At 39.5% G+C, this 18395-nt stretch overlaps 1 protein-coding gene across 2 annotated transcripts in view; it reads left to right on the top strand.

Annotated features, from left to right (window-relative positions):
* Nucleotides 1-18395, top strand: part of LOC134821235 (target of EGR1 protein 1-like) — a 22217-nt gene extending 3822 nt beyond the window's left edge. For both annotated transcript variants that reach the window (XM_063831934.1, XM_063831935.1), the window contains 7 exons: nt 86-255; nt 674-775; nt 1102-1208; nt 1427-1575; nt 17038-17188; nt 17372-17564; nt 17827-18395. In XM_063831934.1, the coding sequence (XP_063688004.1) occupies nt 86-255; nt 674-775; nt 1102-1208; nt 1427-1575; nt 17038-17188; nt 17372-17564; nt 17827-18134 (1180 nt within the window). In that variant the 3' untranslated portion in view covers nt 18135-18395. The remainder of the gene's footprint in view (nt 1-85; nt 256-673; nt 776-1101; nt 1209-1426; nt 1576-17037; nt 17189-17371; nt 17565-17826) is intronic.

The raw sequence follows: 18395 nt of genomic DNA, 5'->3' as shown, positions 1-18395 counted from the left end.
TCTTGTATAAATTCATTTGAAATTTTACATGAATTATTCATAATTACGGGAACCAATTGCTGCATTTACCATCTCAAATGTTCAGATCAGTGGATGATCGGTATACGGCAATAGTTGAAGCAGCAAAGACTCGCTCTGTTCTAGCACTGGGCGTGTCATGTTGGCGTGTAACGCGTGACGAACCAGAACCTGAATACTACGTTCAGACTTATAATATATTGCTACTCAGCAGGGACAATTACACTGTCGAACCAGGTTAGAAGTGAGCTTTTTGTTTCGCCTACATCAAAACTTTACCTATACCTAAATACCTTCATTGTGATTTTTTTTCCATCGTTTTAACTTAAATAGTTACTCTTAAAATAGACTACTTAACAGTAATCGTCCGATACATTTACCGAAACCCGTCAATAAATCGTCTGCTTATTTGTGAAGCATTGAAACAGTCAACACAATCTTATGGTATTATGATAAGCATCTAGTTGATCCTGCAACAAGTACATATTATCTCTGCATGTTATCACACAATCACATCTTATGACTCGCATATAGAATATAACATATGGCCACATAATTAATCGAATTATCGTTCAAGATAATGCAGTTAAGTCTAAAATCGAAAGTTAATACTGTAAATCGTAATATGTGTCCAATAATTATAATTATATTTCAGACGCCCTACAGTTTTTAGTGGAACACGGATTTGATTTCAACAAGCAGTACAAAGAAGGAGTATCTTACACGCCCTCTACAGAAGATATGATCGTTTTCAAAGGTAAACACACTTTCTCGATTCAATAGCATTTCATTAGGTCCAAATTGCTTTATTTGTAATATCACGGCTGATGCAGATCGCAAAGCGTAAATGTACATATTGCACGCAGTATAGTTTGGAAACCATACATATATGTTGCATATACATGCATACTATCATATGTTTTTAGTGCTGCTTCACAAACAGTCCTATGTAAAGAAGTCTATACGCTTCATCGGTTCATTGCTTATACACAACATAATATCTAGACTACTTTTTCTTTCGCATCAAATTGAAGGTTTAAATTACAATGTCAGGAATATCAAAACACCTTTAATATTCCTCAGAAAAGAAATCACCAGAGCCGATACGGGATCTGTTTGCTGCAATACTGCAAGCGAAGTGCCCTGTTGTAACCCACAATGGCTTAATCGACCTGGCTTTTATGTATCAGGTTAGTGTCATTGTTATACTTAGTGGCACTTACCATAATATGACCTATCACTGTTATATCATTGTTATCTTGACCGTATTGCGTCTCCATTGAGGGCGAACTTTTGATATTATGGGCGGGTTCACTCACTGAAACGTCAGAAACTATTTTGAGTATATATCATGTCATGATTTCACGAATAAAATTCATTTCTTGGTTTTAAAACAGTTACATTTCAGTCATTCTATGCCCCTCTGCCGCCTACCATGAGTATATTTGTTGCTGATCTGCAGGACATGTTCAAGTCAGGGATCCTCGATACGAAATGTGTGGCTGAGTTTCTGATCAGGGAAACTGCTACATATCTCGAATATTTATTCAGAAAAAGGTGGGTGAAATTCTGCGATTGTGGGACATTTCTACAAGATCTTCTTGCGACTAGCAAAATTCATGTTAGAAAGTTATTAAAGTACGTTTTGTAATTTATCTGTAGTGTGTTTTGGCGCGCGCTACGCGCGCAGTCACACGACCTAAATTAAATCCTCATAATATGTACCTGGCCGTGAACTTGCACGTTGAAGTAATTTTAAATTTAGACCAGCTATCTGAATCCGTTATATGTAATACTACAATTAGAAATTATATCGCACCTTATATAAGGGGGGGACATCTCGATCGTATCGTTATTAAACTAACTTGAAAACCATAAATAACTGTCAAAAATTCTGGGGACTTATGGGGACAAATGGTGAATTACGTCAACGAGTTGACCTCTAGTCCCCATGATTTTTAGTCCCCATTAGTCCCCAAAAGTCTCCATTAGTCCCCATTTAGATGATTTTTAGTCCCCATTAGTCCCCAAAAGTCTCCATTAGTCCCCATTTAGATTTATCCTACTCTTATCTTGGACAAAACATCTCGATCGTATCGTTATTAAACTAACTTGAAAACCATAAATAACTGTCAAAAATTCTGGGGACTTATGGGGACAAATGGTGAATTACGTCAACGAGTTGACCTCTAGTCCCCATGATTTTTAGTCCCCATTAGTCCCCAAAAGTCTCCATTGGTAGTCATTGGCCCCCCCCCCCCCACCTTCCCCTATAAATTGATCTTACTTTACCACCACGTATGGTCGTATGAGCTCTCTGGCTCGCGTGTTAAGTTATTAAATTAAAACTAGTTCTTTAATCACTCAAAACATCCTCATTACTTACTCTATGGAACCACCTCACTCTCAGGATTCTTCTTAAGCAGTACTGATGGAAAGACTCCAATCTTCTTGTCTGCACTTGAGTCGTGTTCCATATCTTACATCCATAGGTCAGAATGGTAAGAACAGCTGCGATGTAGATTCGCACTTTGTTGTTAATGCTTATGTTCTTATTCTTCCAAATGTTGTTGAGTTGGTTAAAAGCTCAAGTTGCTTTTCCAATCCTGACACTTATTTCTTTATCAATCTTGCCATCTGATGTAATTTTGGCACCCAGATAAGTGAATTGAGTGACCTGCTTTGCAGACTGCAGAGTTTCCATCGACAGTTATATCTATGGTCCTATTCTCTGGGAGTGGGTGCTGCGATGTATCTTTCCCAATGACCATGATCTCTGTTTTCTTTGCGTTCATCTTTAAACCCCCGAGCCCACAGTATTTCGCAATATTGTCCGTAGTTTCTTGCAGTCCTTCAACAGTGTTATCCATTCCTGCGATGTCATCAGCATAGTCCAGATCAATGACACATTTTTCCGGTTGTCTGGAACTTTGTCTGTACTGAAGAGTAAAACCACGGGATATATTTTTAAACTTCTCTGCAAGTTCTAATCCCCAGTTAAGTACAAGATTAAAAATGGGGGGCCCTTGCACATCACCTTGTCCAGTTCCCGAATCGACATAAAACCATCTTGTCAATTCTCCATTGACACGAACTGCACTTTCAGTTGCTCTAAAGAACGCTTTGAAAACATTGATATATTTTGTCGGAAGACCATAATGTTCAAAAGCTTTCCAAATAAAGTCACGATTGATTGAATCAAAAGCAGCTTTAAAATCAATAAAGTTTATGTACAAAGGGACGTTGAATTCTATACAATTGTGTATTATACAATGAAGTGAGTACAGCTGATCTATACAAGAACGGTTTCTCCTGAAACCACACTGATTCTCTCTGAGTAATTGTTCAAGCCCATTACTCAGTCTTTTTAACAACACAATTTGGAATAACTTTGATACAGTTGAGCGTAACGTTATACCTCTGTTATTGTTGCAATATGTGAGGTCCCCTTTCTTTGGGATGATGGTGATTATTCCTTTTCTCCAATCATTAGGAATGTCCTCACTTTTCCACACAGTTTCAAAAAGATCCTTTAACCAAGGCAGAAGTCCAGAAGAACCGTACTTTAACTGCTCATTTGAAATTTCATCAATTCCAGCACTCTTGTAGTTCTTCAACTTCTTGATAGCTTCCTCAATTTCAAACAAGGACGGTGGTTCATCATCATTACTAAGGTATTCAAAAGAAAGTAACTTTTCATCCTGATCCAATATAGTGAAATCCACCGCATTTGCTGCTGGCGTCAAGAGTTCTTCAAAATATTCGGCCCAGCGATGTGACTGAGCTTCGGGATCTGATATAAGTGTCCCATTCTTATCCCGCACTGCCGCAGATCTGTTTACTCTCTTGTTTGTTAAGGATTTTATTTTCTGCCAAACATCTCTTTGTTGACCCTGCTTGGCAGCATCTTCTAATTCCTCAGCTACTCTAACAGCCCAAGCATTATCATCTCTTTTACAGTTCTGCCTAACAAGGCCGTTAATCCGCGAGTACTTAGCACGGTTCTCAGCAGTACTGGGTTTCTTTTTAATCTCCCCTCGTTCTTTTAGGAGATTTTTAGTATCCCTTGAGAGATGCTCTGTTCTCTTTTTCCGGCCCCTTTCACCCAGCACTTCAAATGAAACATCAGTTATTATATCTCTCAATTTCTTCCACTGTTCTTCTAAAGGAGAGTTTCCATGCTCCTGATCGTTGTTATAGTACTCTTCAGCTATTCTGTTACTATATTCCTGGCTCTTAGATCTATCACGCAGGTGCTCTAAAGCAGGCTGTCTTACACGCTTCTTTCTTTTCTGAGGACACTTAAGTTTAATAGATACATATCCTCTTACCAGATAGTGAGTAGTATTTATATCTGCTCCTCTCATGCTCCTGACATCAAGCAAAGAATGGCTCCATCTCGTTGAAATACACATATGGTCAATTTGAGTGACGGTGTTACCATTTGGGGATCTCCATGTTGTCTTGTGGATATCTTTGTGTTCAAAGAGTGTGCCTCCGATCGTCAGCTGGTGCATAGTACAGAAATCTAGCATCCGTTTTCCGTTATCATTTGATTCTATGTGATATGAGTGTTTTCCTATAACACCAGGGTGAGCATCAGTATCCCTTCCAACACGAGCATTAAAATCTCCTAAAACTATCTTTATATCATGTGCAGGTAGTCCCGATTGAACATCATTCAATTCCTTGTAGAATGAGTCTTTTAAACTGATCTCTGCATCCTCAGTTGGAGCATACACAACTGTAACACTAATGTTGATGTGTTTGCTATGTAAACGGGCAGTCATAACCCGTCCTGATACAGGGGTGTATGATATGAGAGTATTCTTCATCTTTTTGGAAAGAACAACACCAACTCCTTCTCTCCGTACTCCATCGCTCCTGCCAGAATAAACCAAAACAGCCCCATTGTCCAAAGTCTGAGTTCCTGATCCAGCCATATGTGTTTCAGTTACCCCAAGGAGCTCTAGTCCATAATCATCAAAACCTTTTCCTAATTGATACATCTTACTGGAATTACTGACAAGAGAAGTAACATTCCATGTACTGATACAGAGAGGATTCTTTACAATATTTACAGGATTAGACATACTTGACTGTCTGTTTACAAATGACAAATCTGATGAAGGAATTCTGTATTTACAGTGTTTACGTCGGCTCTTACGGGAGTTGCAAACAGACATCAAGCTACTAGGGTCCTTTCGGCTTTGCCTAGTCGCCGTCATCACTCCACCTGCGCCTCCACGTATAATACTATTGAATGACACTGTAGACGTTTCTGTAGCGGTTTGATTTAAGGTGGATGGTTTGCCGGACCTTCGCACCCGATCCAGAAGCAGCACCGACATCAAGAAGTAAGCGCTCTGTCCAGACACCAGCAAGCTGGTGGTTAGGTTCGATACGTAAAGTTAAAGCATGCAGAGCTTCTGAAGCCCATAGGGAATCAAAATTAAACCGTAAGTGATCATGTCAGAGACAAGATCACCAAGCAAATGCTCGATTACACAGGGCAACCAAGACTTGGACAAAATGGTGAACCGTGAGTGACACACAGATGACCCTGCCACAAGACAGCATCACCGAGCACCACCCAGCAATCGCATCCTCTCGCCGCCACAGCAACCGACCCCCCAGTGATATAGCACTGACAGGCAATTAACGGTTTTGTGGTGTTACCACTCCCAGGTGATCTGTGCTAACAGACTCGGACCAGATGCAATGGGGAGCAATTTAGTATCTGCCAATTTAGTATCTGCCGAGCATAGAGGCAGAGCACAGTGGAGTTTGTACGTTCAACTAGCAGCAAACACCATAATATCTTAATATGGCTTAAAATACTGTCCTTAAATAATAGGGGTTTAGAAAACGAAGCTGGTTGGCCAGGTGATCTCATTTGAAGAGTCCATCTGGTAACTCCACGACATCAAGGTATTTAAAAAGTCAATGAACTTCATTGATTTTTTCAATCACCGGGCAAACCAGCTTCGTTTTCTAGACCCCTATTATTTATGGACAGTATTGTAAGCCATATGGCGTTTGCTGCAAGTTGAACGTACAAACTCCACTGTGCTCTGCCTCTATGCTCGGCAGATACTAAATTGTGGCAATATTGTCTTAAATTTTGTTATTTTGACAGCACTCGTCAATTTCGTTTAGTCTATGTTAGTCGAACTCTTGCTCAGTATTGTCATCAATGCTTGAATTATGAATGATACTTATATTTTAAACTGTAAACTGCCGTTTTAGTTAATCAAATTGTTATTCAGAGTGATGGTCGAAGCCTGCTGCCGTTGTAAAAATACGCTATTCCAGCTTATGAATATGATAATAAATTTCACTTAATTTTTATTATTTTCAATACGAGCCTGCTGTATTTATACAGCAGGCTAAGGCCTGCTGTAAGGCTAAGGCCTGCTGTATTTTATACAGCAGGCTAAGGAACCATTAAATCTTTCCTTTAATCTGAATTGAACTCAGAAACCTTAGTTGACTGTTGCAGTGGGCACTGGGCAGTGGGCATCACAATAAAGAGACCGGTATCACCTGGTAAATTGATCAAAATTTGGCGATTTTGAATTGGCCCTCTCAACAACGTTCTAGAATACCCACAGTGGCTGTAAAATAAACTATTTTAGATTTTCGATACCACTATTTATTTGCAATGATCACCCGTTGGATTTGTAGAATACAAGTGCAAATGGAAATATATACCATTTCAAACGTCCCAATTCCCCAAGTTTTTCATGTGATCCAGTTGACTTTGACTCAATTTTTTGATTAATGGATTATTTCATAATCTAATTTCCGAGCAAGGTACATGTCTCCTGAATTCTTGAATGATGTTCCAAATATTTTCCTAGATCGAAAAACACGTACCTTCGCTGTGACGCAAGGCAAATTTCAATCGATTCATAATTATTGGGGGAGGCTGCATTAAGAAAGTTAAGAATTACGATAGAAATCAGGATTCGTTGCATCCATACGATGTTAGCACAGCTGCTGTGTCCAGCTTTATAGCATTTCGCCATGTATATTGAGCAACCTGCCTCTGAGTTCTGTGTAGTGTTACTGTTATCAGGGAAAGTGGTTTTCTCGTACCATTCAGCAGACACAGTGGCCTCAAACTACTTTTCTCCGTGTTTCAAGCGATTCCAATCATTTTGAGCCAATAAAAATGTATAAGATAAACGCCCTCGATTAAGGGGGGGGGGGGGGGGGGGGGGGGGGGGGGCCTCGGCATGAAATATTTGTGAAATTTGATTAGGACATAACAGTTGACCAACAAACTAGGGCCCATGACCAAACTTTTGAGGGGGTCCCGAACCTCAACCGCCCACCGGTGCCCGCGCCCATATATTAGGTGTTATACGTGCAGCTAGTGGTCCCCTGAACTCGTATATGAATTTTCATCCAGATTGGACAAAAAATGACTGAGTTATGAGCCAAAAACCATATGCCCATATTTGGGCAAATGCACCAAATTTGATAGATTTTTGCCGATAAATTGGTCAACACTAGTCTTCACACGTTTACAAATCTAGTAATATACTTATTGGAAGAGGGCAGAAGGGCAGATTCCTTGAAGCAGCGTCACAATTCCCTACATTTTTCACGATTGCCAATTGTATCACTAACTCTCTAGTCCTGGTGTATAACAATTAAAACGACTATTTAACACGATTCAAATAGTGGTTATTAAATTTATTAATACACAAATGAACGTTCGGAAAAATCAAGGATTGAACATTGACAAATTTATCGTAAACTAAGATTATTATATTACGTGATAAGAAAATAAATTATAAAATCATTCGCTTATGACATAGACTATACGGTTGAATGATTGCAAAAAAATTGATAAAGTAAAAGGTGAACGACCCCTTATCATGTGAGTCAATTAAATCAATAACTCAGCTTTCTCAAGTTCACTTTGCAGTCTATTCCACTGGTTTAACCAGACGAGCACGAGATCTCCTGGCGAACACCTCTAAAACAGCACAGATACAAACAGAGAGGCCAGAGCATCCAGCAACCAGCCAGCATCCTTGAGTGTATGTCATAAACTTTATCACCATCAGAGCCACCAGGTGACCAGCATACACTGATAGCATCCACGATATTATCCACAGAGATGAGGCCTGGGACTTGTTCTTTCTGGTGAATCTTCTTTTCGCGAGGGTCACTTGTGTCTCCTCCAACGCCGGAAGTGCAGCAATGGAAATGAGTTGGGTTCCAAGCCCGACGAAAAATGTCCCAGCGTAAGCCAACTTAGGGACGATGTCAAACAAACCCCACAAATGTTGTCCAGGAAAGATGAGGAAGAGTCCTATGGTGGAAAGGAGAGCTCCGACTATCATTGTGTTAAAGTTGGACACCCAGCCCATTTGTAGAATGTACCCTGCTCCAGCTGATCCGATTATAAATGATACGAACATGACGGTCACGTAGGTGCTGCCCTGGCCTGTCTCCATTGCAAACTTGTCTTGTAGGTAAGGGGTTGTGATAGCTGAGGCATATCCTTCGATCATAGCAGTCAGACCTTTACCAACTAGAGGAAATATCACCAGCCAAGAGAGACCATTTTCACACTGTTCATCGGAGTTTGATTTCTGGGATGTCATATCCCGCTTATTAGATTGTCCATTTTCATGATTAACTTCCTCAGCTTGAGCTTTCCGATACACAGGGTCCGAGGTTCTTGGCATGATAAAGAAATTATACAGCCAAAAAGCTACACAAATCAGACTAACAACAAAGTACGGCTCGTTGAAGCTGTGAGCCTGATATACGTAGCCGCTAATAAGGATGGACAGACCTCCTCCCAGATAATCAGAACTCATATACAAACCCACAATGAGGTTAAAATGGTCAGGGAACCACACCCTACAGCTTGTTACTGCCGTTTTGCAGCTAATGAAGGACAGTACGCCCAGAACCAGCCTTTGCAGCATGAGGATTACGGTAAGAAGTTGGTTATATTCTGTAGGAAGATATTCTGCCAAACCTGGCCTGACCTAAAGAGAAACGCAATCAATGCTTTATCAGAATGGGAGAAAAAAAAACATGAGTAATAATAATGAGAAAGTTATGAATCGGGTTAATTTTTAAGTGGCAACTCCTTGATTTCTGTGGCGCAACTTAATTATTAATCTTTTGATACTTCATTTATGTTAATGGATGATACCTGTATAATATTAACATCGTTGATGAGTTGCGAAGAATCTCTGCGTGCGTGTTTAAGTACTAGGTTATAATAAACCTACAAAATTTCAGTAGAAATGGCTGCAAGGCTGATCTCATAACCGGATCGCTAATAAGATTTGATAGGACGACATTTGTGATTGGATCTTTAAAAAGTCTAACCTGCACAATTAACAATCAGTAACGCCATAACACTGCACTGAACTGTATGTAACGAGAACTTCCTGACGTGGAGCAGATATTCCAGAATATCGTAAATTGCGTTCAGGAGGTGTCCAAAGGCGGGTATCATACCGATCAATCCGACTTGCATCTCCGGAATTCCTGCGAAATATGCGCTAGAAAAAATTGTTATTATATGTGGATGTTCCTGTAAAGTACATTCGGAGATTATACTTCGAAGTGGGATGTTAAAGCCAAAATCAAAGTTTTATTACAACTAAACGAACATGCAGCCGTTCCTTTATTCACCTCTATTTACAAGATGGGTCACATAGAAAGAAGAGGATAGCACTGAGCAGGAATATACCAGAGCTCCTTGTAGACACACTGCAACAAACACTAGTAACGCTTTACCCCTCTCTTTGTCCAGCCCAGAGACGTTAAACTCCATTTCAACTTTAATTGTTAGCAATCCAATATACTATTGGGGACACTTACTATTGGGGACAGGCCATCCGCCATAGACTGAAAAATACAGACTGGTTGAAATGCAATTGGCACTTGCTAAACTTTAACTGTTCTCTCAATACGGATTTCGGGCTGGGCACAGCTGCGAACATGCTTTACTAGAAGCCCAAAACCATATTCACAGGGCACTAGAAAAAAAGCAGGTCACAGCACTGCTTCTATTGGACTACAGCAAGGCCTTTGACATGGTTGACAGCAGTATTCTTCTGAGAAAACTTGAGCACTATGGAGTTCGGGGGTTGGCTTTATCTTGGTTTCACTCATATCTAACCGATAGAGAGCAATACGTGAGCGTCAACAACTGCAAGTCCTCTCACCTCAAACTTAACTACGGAGTACCACAGGGCTCCATTCTCGGACCAATTCTGTTCATAATCTACATCAACGACCTTCCTCAGATTAGTAATTTAGCTAAACATATTTATTTCGCTGACGACGCAAACCTAATAATAAGTACAGATACATTTGAACAACTTAATGCATTGGTGAATGAGATTCTGACTTTGATAATTGATTGGGCTACTAATAACGGGCTTAAATTAAATGCTAGCAAAACTAAATATATGATCTTTACAAATAAGAAAACTAAGGATATAGAAATCTACATGGGAGGTGAGCGACTAAAGCAAAGTTATCACGAAAAGTTTCTTGGCGTGATCATTGATACTAAGCTAAATTGGGCCCACCACATTAGACATTTAGCCACTAAAGTATCTAGAAATGCGGGTATTCTCTACAAACTCAAAGGCTCAGTACCTAACAAAGCACTCAAGTTGATATACAACAGCTTTGTTCAGTCTCACTTGTACTACTGCTGCACAGTTTGGGGAACAAGATCGCTAAACTCCGTTAAAAGAGTCTTCTCGGCCCAGAAAAAGGGCATTCGCGCTGCAGATAACCAATACCACCGCTATTTTTATGACAAAGATCTGAATAGCACACCTTCACACACAAAGGAAATTTTCAATAAACTAGAAGTATTAGCTTTACCGAACGTGATAGCTAAATGTATATTATGCTTAATGCACAAAGTTTATTCTAACACTGCACCACCAAATATTATAAGAATGTTCACTGTTTCAAACTTAAACGCACCTAGAAGAGAACCTGAGTTCTTTGCAGTACCATTTAACCGTTTATGTAATTCAGACAAGAGCATTTCTTACATTGGGCCTAAGTTATATAACCAAACAGTCAACATTATTAACAAAGACATAAAATATGTCACCACTTGCCTACAAGACAAATTCCTAAATTCATTCAAGTCTACAGTCAACAAGCATGTGCTTACTGCACAAGCACATAAACCGGATGACAAGGACTGGGACAACTCAAATTTCGTACTTTTAGAAATTTAAATAATTTGGTACAACATACGTTGATCATAATAACGAGCAACAAAACTTTAACCTCATAACAAAATATGACTATCTTCGAGCATTTTTTACAATGCTATCGACACCGCCCAATTTCACTGTCATTTACAACTTTTAAAAGATAAAAATATCACCGCGCATTCTTCAGACCCTGTGTCGCTGTTCTAAATTTATGTCAAGAGATAAGAGTTATTTAAAATTCTTAATAGTACTATTTAAATTTGCTAATAGCATAATCATATTTTATACATTATTAATACTTTATACATTGTGTGCATATATTTATATTTGATTGTAATTAAAGATTTAAAGGCGTTAGTGCCGAGTAATGCCTTCGGGTAGTGCTCCTCAATCAATCATACAAAAATTAATGATGCTTTTGTGAATAGGGCAGCGATTATCAACCATTGGATCAAGAACACTGATCAAATCCCTCACATTCATAAATCGTTTGACATGATTTGCTGTGCCGTCCAGTGGATCGAATGTTCGGATCATATTGTGGACGATAGCAGCTCCAGTTCTGGGTTGTCAAACAAATTATAATTAAGTATTTTTTCTGGATTTTAATTTAATAGAGGTTCCCTAATGAACAAAGCAGACGATTATTTTGTTCAATATACTACTGACTACAGTATCTATAAAGTCTAGAAACAAGAAACATGTTTTTAAATTCTTTCTAGTCTTCACGCGTTTACACTTTACAAATCTAGTAATACTTATTGGAAGAGGACAGAAGGGCAGATTCCTCGAAGCAGCGTCACAATTCCCTAAATTTTTCACGACGGCCAGTTCTATCACTAACTCTCTAGACCTGGTGTAAAACAATTAAAACGACTATTAAAAAAAACAACTATTTAAAACGATTCAAATAGTGGTGATTAATATTAATACACAAATGACAAATGAACATTCGGAAAAATCAAGGATTGAACATTGACAAATTCATTGTAAACTAAAATTATTGCACGTGACTTGCTGGAATTGAATTACCATTTCCGGTGAGATAATGCGCCTTCTAAAATCTAAATATACGATGAATGATTTTATAATTTATTTTCTTATCTTTAAAAAATTGAATTTTCAAATCAAAGAAAATAAATTATAAAATCATTCATCGTATATTTAGATGGCGCATTATCCCACTGGTAATTGTAACCCAATTCTAGAAAGTCCGGCGTCCGACAAAGTTCACCACTAAGTTCTAACCTGGGCCTAATTAGATAAAATATTTAAAATATGAGGAGAACCGTGCACCTTATCTGTGCTACAAACAATGTCATACGACATGATATTCCAATGGTTTAACCAGACAAGCACTAGATCTCCTAGCGAACACCTCTAAAACAGCACAGATACAAACTGAGAGGCCAGAGCATCCAGCAACCAGCCAGCATCCTTGAGTGTATGTCATAAACTTTATCACCATCAGAGCCACCAGGTGACCAGCATACACTGATAGCATCCACGATATTATCCACAGAGATGAGGCCTGGGACTTGTTCTTTCTGGTGAATCTTCTTTTCGCGAGGGTCACTTGTGTCTCCTCCAGCGCCGGAAGTGCAGCAATGGAAATGAGTTGGGTTCCAAGCCCGATGAAAAATGTCCCAGCGTAAGCCAACTTAGGGACGATTTCGAACAAACCCCACAGATGTTGTCCAGGAAAGATGAGGGAGAGTCCTATGGTGGAAAGGAGAGCTCCGACTATCATTGTCTTAAAGTTGGACACCCAGCCCATTTGTAGAATGTACCCTGCTCCAGCTGATCCGATTATAAATGATACAAACATGACGGTCACGTAGGTGCTGCCCTGGCCTGTCTCCATTGCAAACTTGTCTTGTAGGTAAGGGGTTATGATAGCTGAGGCATATCCTTCGATCATTGCAGTCAGACCATGACCAACTAGAGGAAATATCACCAGCCAAGAGAGGCCATTTTCACATGATTCATCGGAGTTTGAGTTCTGGGATGTCATATCCCGCTTATTAGATTGTCCATTTTCATGATTGACTTCCTCAGCTTGAGCTTTCCGATAGACAGGATCCGAGATTCTTGGCATGATGAAGAAATTATACAGCCAGAAAGCTATACAAATCAGACTAACAACAAAGTACGGCTCGTTGAAGCTGAGAGTCTGATATACATAGCCGCTGACAAGAATGCACAGACCTCCTCCCAGATGATTAGCACTCATCTCCAAACCCACAGTGAGGTTAAAATGGTCAGGGAACCACACCCTACAGCATGTGACTGTTGCTTTGCAGCAGATGAAGGCCAAGAAGCCATGAATCAGCCTTTGCAGCATGAGGATAACGGCAAGAAGTTGGTTATATTCTATAGGAAGATATTCTGCCAAACCCTGACCTAAAGAGAAACGCAATCAATGCTTTATCAGAATGGGAGAAAAAAACATGATTAATAATAAAGAGTAACTTTTGAATCGGTTTAATTTTTCATTGGCAAATCCTTGATTTCTGCGGCGCAACTTAATTATCAATATTTTGATACTTCATTTAAGTTAATGGATGATACCTGTATAATATTAACATCGTTGATGAGTTGCGAATCAACTCTGCGCGCGTGTTTAAGTAGGTTATAAGCCTACAAAATTTCAGTAGAAATGGCTGCAAGGCTGATCTCATAACCGGATCGCTAATAAGAATTGATAGGACGACATTTGTGATTGGATCTTTAAAAAGTCTAACCTGCACAATTGACAATCAGTAACGCCATAACGAAGCACTGAACAGCATGTAACGAGAACTTCCTGACGCGGAGCAAATATTCCAGAATATCGTAAATTGCGTTCAGGAGGTGTCCAAAGGCGGGTATCATACCGATCAATCCGACTTGCATCTCCGGAATTCCTGCAAAATATGCGCTAGAAAAAATTGTTATGTGAATGTTCCTGCAAAGTACATTCGGAGATTATACTTCGAAGTGGGATGTTAAAGTCAAAATCAAAGTTTTATTACAACTAAACGAACATACAGCCGTTCCTTTATTCACCTCTATTCACAAGATGGGTCACATAGAAAGAAGAGGATAGCACTGAGCAGGAATATACCAGAGCTCCTTGTAGACACACAGCAATAAACACTAGTAACGCTTTACCCCTCTCTTTGCTGGGCCCAGAGATGTAGACACCCATTTCAACTGAAACTTAACATACTTTTATTTTTTAAGGGGGGGGGGGGGGGGGGGGGGGGGGGGGGGGGGGGTTCACCCTGATTTTTTTGTGAAACTTGGTTTCGAGATAGCAGTTGACCAACAAACTATGACCGGTGATCAAACTTTAGAGGGGGTCCCGGACCCCAACCGCCAAACGGTGCCCGCGGGGCAGCCACGCCCATATTTGGTCCAAATTAGGCCCAATTTAGCCAAATAGCCTGAACATGCCCAAAAACCAGATTTTAGGTGCTTCACTTGTAGCTAGTGGTCCCCTGAACTCGTATATGAATTTTCATTAAGATTGGACAAATAATGACCGAGTTATGAGCCAAAAACCATATGACCATATTTGGGCATACGCACCAAATTTGATCGATTTTGACCCATAAATTGGTCAAATATCAATATTTTTGAATGAAACCAACTTTACATGGAAGGTAAGCCTATACTACACATCCTCTATGATTATCAGCTCAGTATCTACCAAACTGTGGATTCTGCGTTCAAATAATCGCAAAAAATGAACAAAATCGTCCATATCTCAGTTCGCGATATTTGCGAAACTGATTTCGCTCAAAACAATTGAACTCAATAGGGTTTCAATATTTTTACATGAATTTTTCAGAATCAACGTAGAATTGCATTTCGACCTTAAGTTTTGTATTGGAATTTTGAGTTAGGCCTTTAAAAAAATTTGGCGGCCAAATTCTGAAAAATGCCAGGCAAATTTTGGAATTTGGCCGCTAAATTTTTTTAAAGGTAGTATAGGCTTACCTTCCATATAAAGTTGGTTTCATTCAAAAATATTGATATTTGACCAATCTATGGGCCAAAATCGATCAAATTTGGTGCGTATGCCCAAATATGGTCATATGGTTTTTGGCTCATAACTCGGTCATTTTTTGTCCAATCTTAATGAAAATTCATATACGAGTTCAGGGGACCACTAGCTACATGTAAAGCACCTAAAATCTGGTTTTTGGGCATGTTCAGGCTATTTGGCTAAATTGGGCCTAATTTGGACCAAATATGGGCGTGGCTGCCCCGCGGGCACCGTTTGGCGGTTGGGGTCCGGGACCCCCTCAAAAGTTTGGTCACCGGTCCTAGTTTGTTGGTCAACTGCTATCTCGAAACCAAGTTTCACAAAAAAATCAGGGTGAACCCCCCCCCCCCCCCCCCCCCCCCTTAATGCATCTATGAGTATGATAAATTAAATTATTGCTCGATCTTTCATTCTGTGAATTTGTACTATATTTTCACGTATTAACAACCTTGACAAATAAAACCCAAGGAAAACTGACAACTTAGAATGGATCATGCGTGCGTTGATAAAAATTACAATATTTTCGGAAAATTTGAACTTATTATCGAGCAAAGAAAAGCAAAAAATGCAATACTATTTCAAAAATAGTGATAATATGTAAATTGTAAAATGAAACTAAGTGATTAGAGTAGTTTGACAGGATGGGCTGACTTTTAAGTGTGTCTGTGGTAGCGTTTTGCCAGCATTCTGGCGGCACTCTGGCGGCACTCTGGCGGCACTTCAGTAGTCTGGGTCAGTGGAAATCGTTCTACGGGAACATCTGTACGTAAATTATAGGCTCATAAACTTCACTCAGTTCTCTTTGACAAGTTAGACTGGGGAAATTATTTAAAATTTGATTGATTGGTACCCCGTCAAGCTCAATATTAGAGATATTAAAGAGATCTACTCCCTCTAATTATCGAAAACGTACGGCAAAATTCATCCACTTCATAAAATTTACTCAATACTCAATTAAATTACTTGTTCACTTAACACCTTGCTCACCAGGAAACTTTGAAGGGGCGCCTTAAGTATATAGCCCTGAAAATCCCCATTTAACAACATTTAGTTTAGGGCAGATGGCTTTATCAATAACAATAATGGTCGAAAACCTACAGGTATGATCTCTGGGAACATCAGTGATCTCATCAGTGAACTCAATCCGCACTTTATATTTATCATTAAAATTTTGCATTTTTGAAATTGCTAAAAAATCGAGTTCATGCATTTGTTTGCTATTGTAAGTTCTTGAAGCAAGTATAGTGTATACGACATAACTGATCAAACAACAAATCGTTCACAAACTGAAACAGTTGTAATAATAATATTCCAAATAATAGGTACGGAAAAGATATTTTCGGCTCATAATGATCATGAACCGTGGAGAAAAGTGGTCTCCACGAAAGCTCCAGCGGGTCGGGCCTGGATTACGTAATATTTCTGACAGGAGGGGGGGGGAGGTGGGGTCTTGATTACGGAGGGAGGGGAGAGGCAGGGGACAAAAGGATTTCGCGATCATTTTGGCCAAATTTCGCGATACCGCGAAATTTAACAGGCTATACATTAAACTATACATAAAATTTGTCGCGGAGAATGGGAAATTTCGCGATTTCGTACATGCCGCGAAATCCTTTTGTCCCTGGGGAGAGGGGATTCTGGCCGGCCCTAATTCATTAGCTAAGCGGTGATGTTTCAACGTTTTTTATTAGACATTTGAAAGTTGATATTTAAAAACTATCATCGCAACCCTGCTAACATTTCATCTTGTTTCAGTTCAAAGCGTATGCGGGATGCAGTCTCGTCTGGTAAGCCTCACATCAACCTCTCCTTCTCCGAGCACCGGGCTATAAACCAGTGGGTAAACTATGTGGAGTGCTTTGCGTCTGATGTCTCTTCTGGGAGGGACCTGTGTGAAACCTACGCTGTAAGATCTTATAATTCTGGGAATTGAGACGTTTTATTTTTCCAACTGTTTAAAATTTGGAAAACATCACAATTCACAATATGATGTGACCTATGCGTGTAAGAGACTTTGTAATAAGATTCATCAGATAAACTTGTTTTACATTTACAAATTTAGTTGGATTAACCCCCATTTATTCCTCAGAACCACGGATATTGTAAGGAAGGTAAGAAGTGCCCTAAATCCCACAACGTTGACGAAGCAATTATATCCCACGACCACAAGAGCAAGAAGCACAAAACGGAAGGTAAAGTACCACCGATAAAGAGTAAGCACAGTAACGGGGACGCGGTCGACACGGGATGCCACAGAGCCGGGGTGGACGCTTTCATGACTGGTAATTAGTTAAATTGTATCATCTAATATGCCAATTTAATTTATAAAGAAGTTGGTTTTATTTTCTTAGATTAACCACCATAATGGTTTGTTTTATATTGGTTTTTGCTAGGAATGAGGTCTCTTAATACTGATGTTCAACTTTCAAAGCTGTGTCAGAATTTAGTGCAAACCATTTGAGAACAAGACATTATTTTCTATTCTTACTAACGGGAGCATCAGAAATATATCAGTTATCAGTTATCATCGGCTTTCTCTTCCAGGTTTTATCGTCGCAAACTATGCAGTGTACCTGAAAGCTCACCCGAAGAAAGCAAAAGGAGAAGAAGAAGAGAAGACGTCGAGCAAGAAGTCACACTACCAATCACGTGACAACCACATGTCAGTCACGCTGGAGGAGAACAGAGACATTCCTCTCCCTCTAGTTTTAGATCCTTGTCGGAGAGCTGTGAACTGTTTGACGCTCTCTGGTAAAAACATTCCTCTAAAAGTTATGAAGAGTGCGTTTGTGAAACCTTCCGCTGCCCACATGAGGCAACAGCATGAAATAATAAAGAAAAGTGCAAAATGATATTTTCATGGCCCATGGAATTTAATGTGGCTTCTTTTCACGTGCTGATGATTAATTTTTGGCGACTTGACTTTTTTATATCTTGACTGTAAATCTTAAGTGATTTGTTTGTTTGCAAATGACACCCTTAACTGTAATGGACAATGGATAACAGTAAATGTGATGTTATTGAATTGAAACAGTACAAGTTTTATAATCATTGTTTAAGTTTAACTGGACACTTTGGTGGTAGTAAAGCTCAATTCAGACTAAAAAACTACA

Source organism: Bolinopsis microptera, chromosome 9 (genome assembly GCF_026151205.1).
Source record: "Bolinopsis microptera isolate Bmic1 chromosome 9, MBARI_Bmic_1.0, whole genome shotgun sequence".
NCBI classification, from domain to species: domain Eukaryota; kingdom Metazoa; phylum Ctenophora; class Tentaculata; order Lobata; family Bolinopsidae; genus Bolinopsis; species Bolinopsis microptera.
This window is presented reverse-complemented; position numbering and strand designations above follow the sequence as displayed.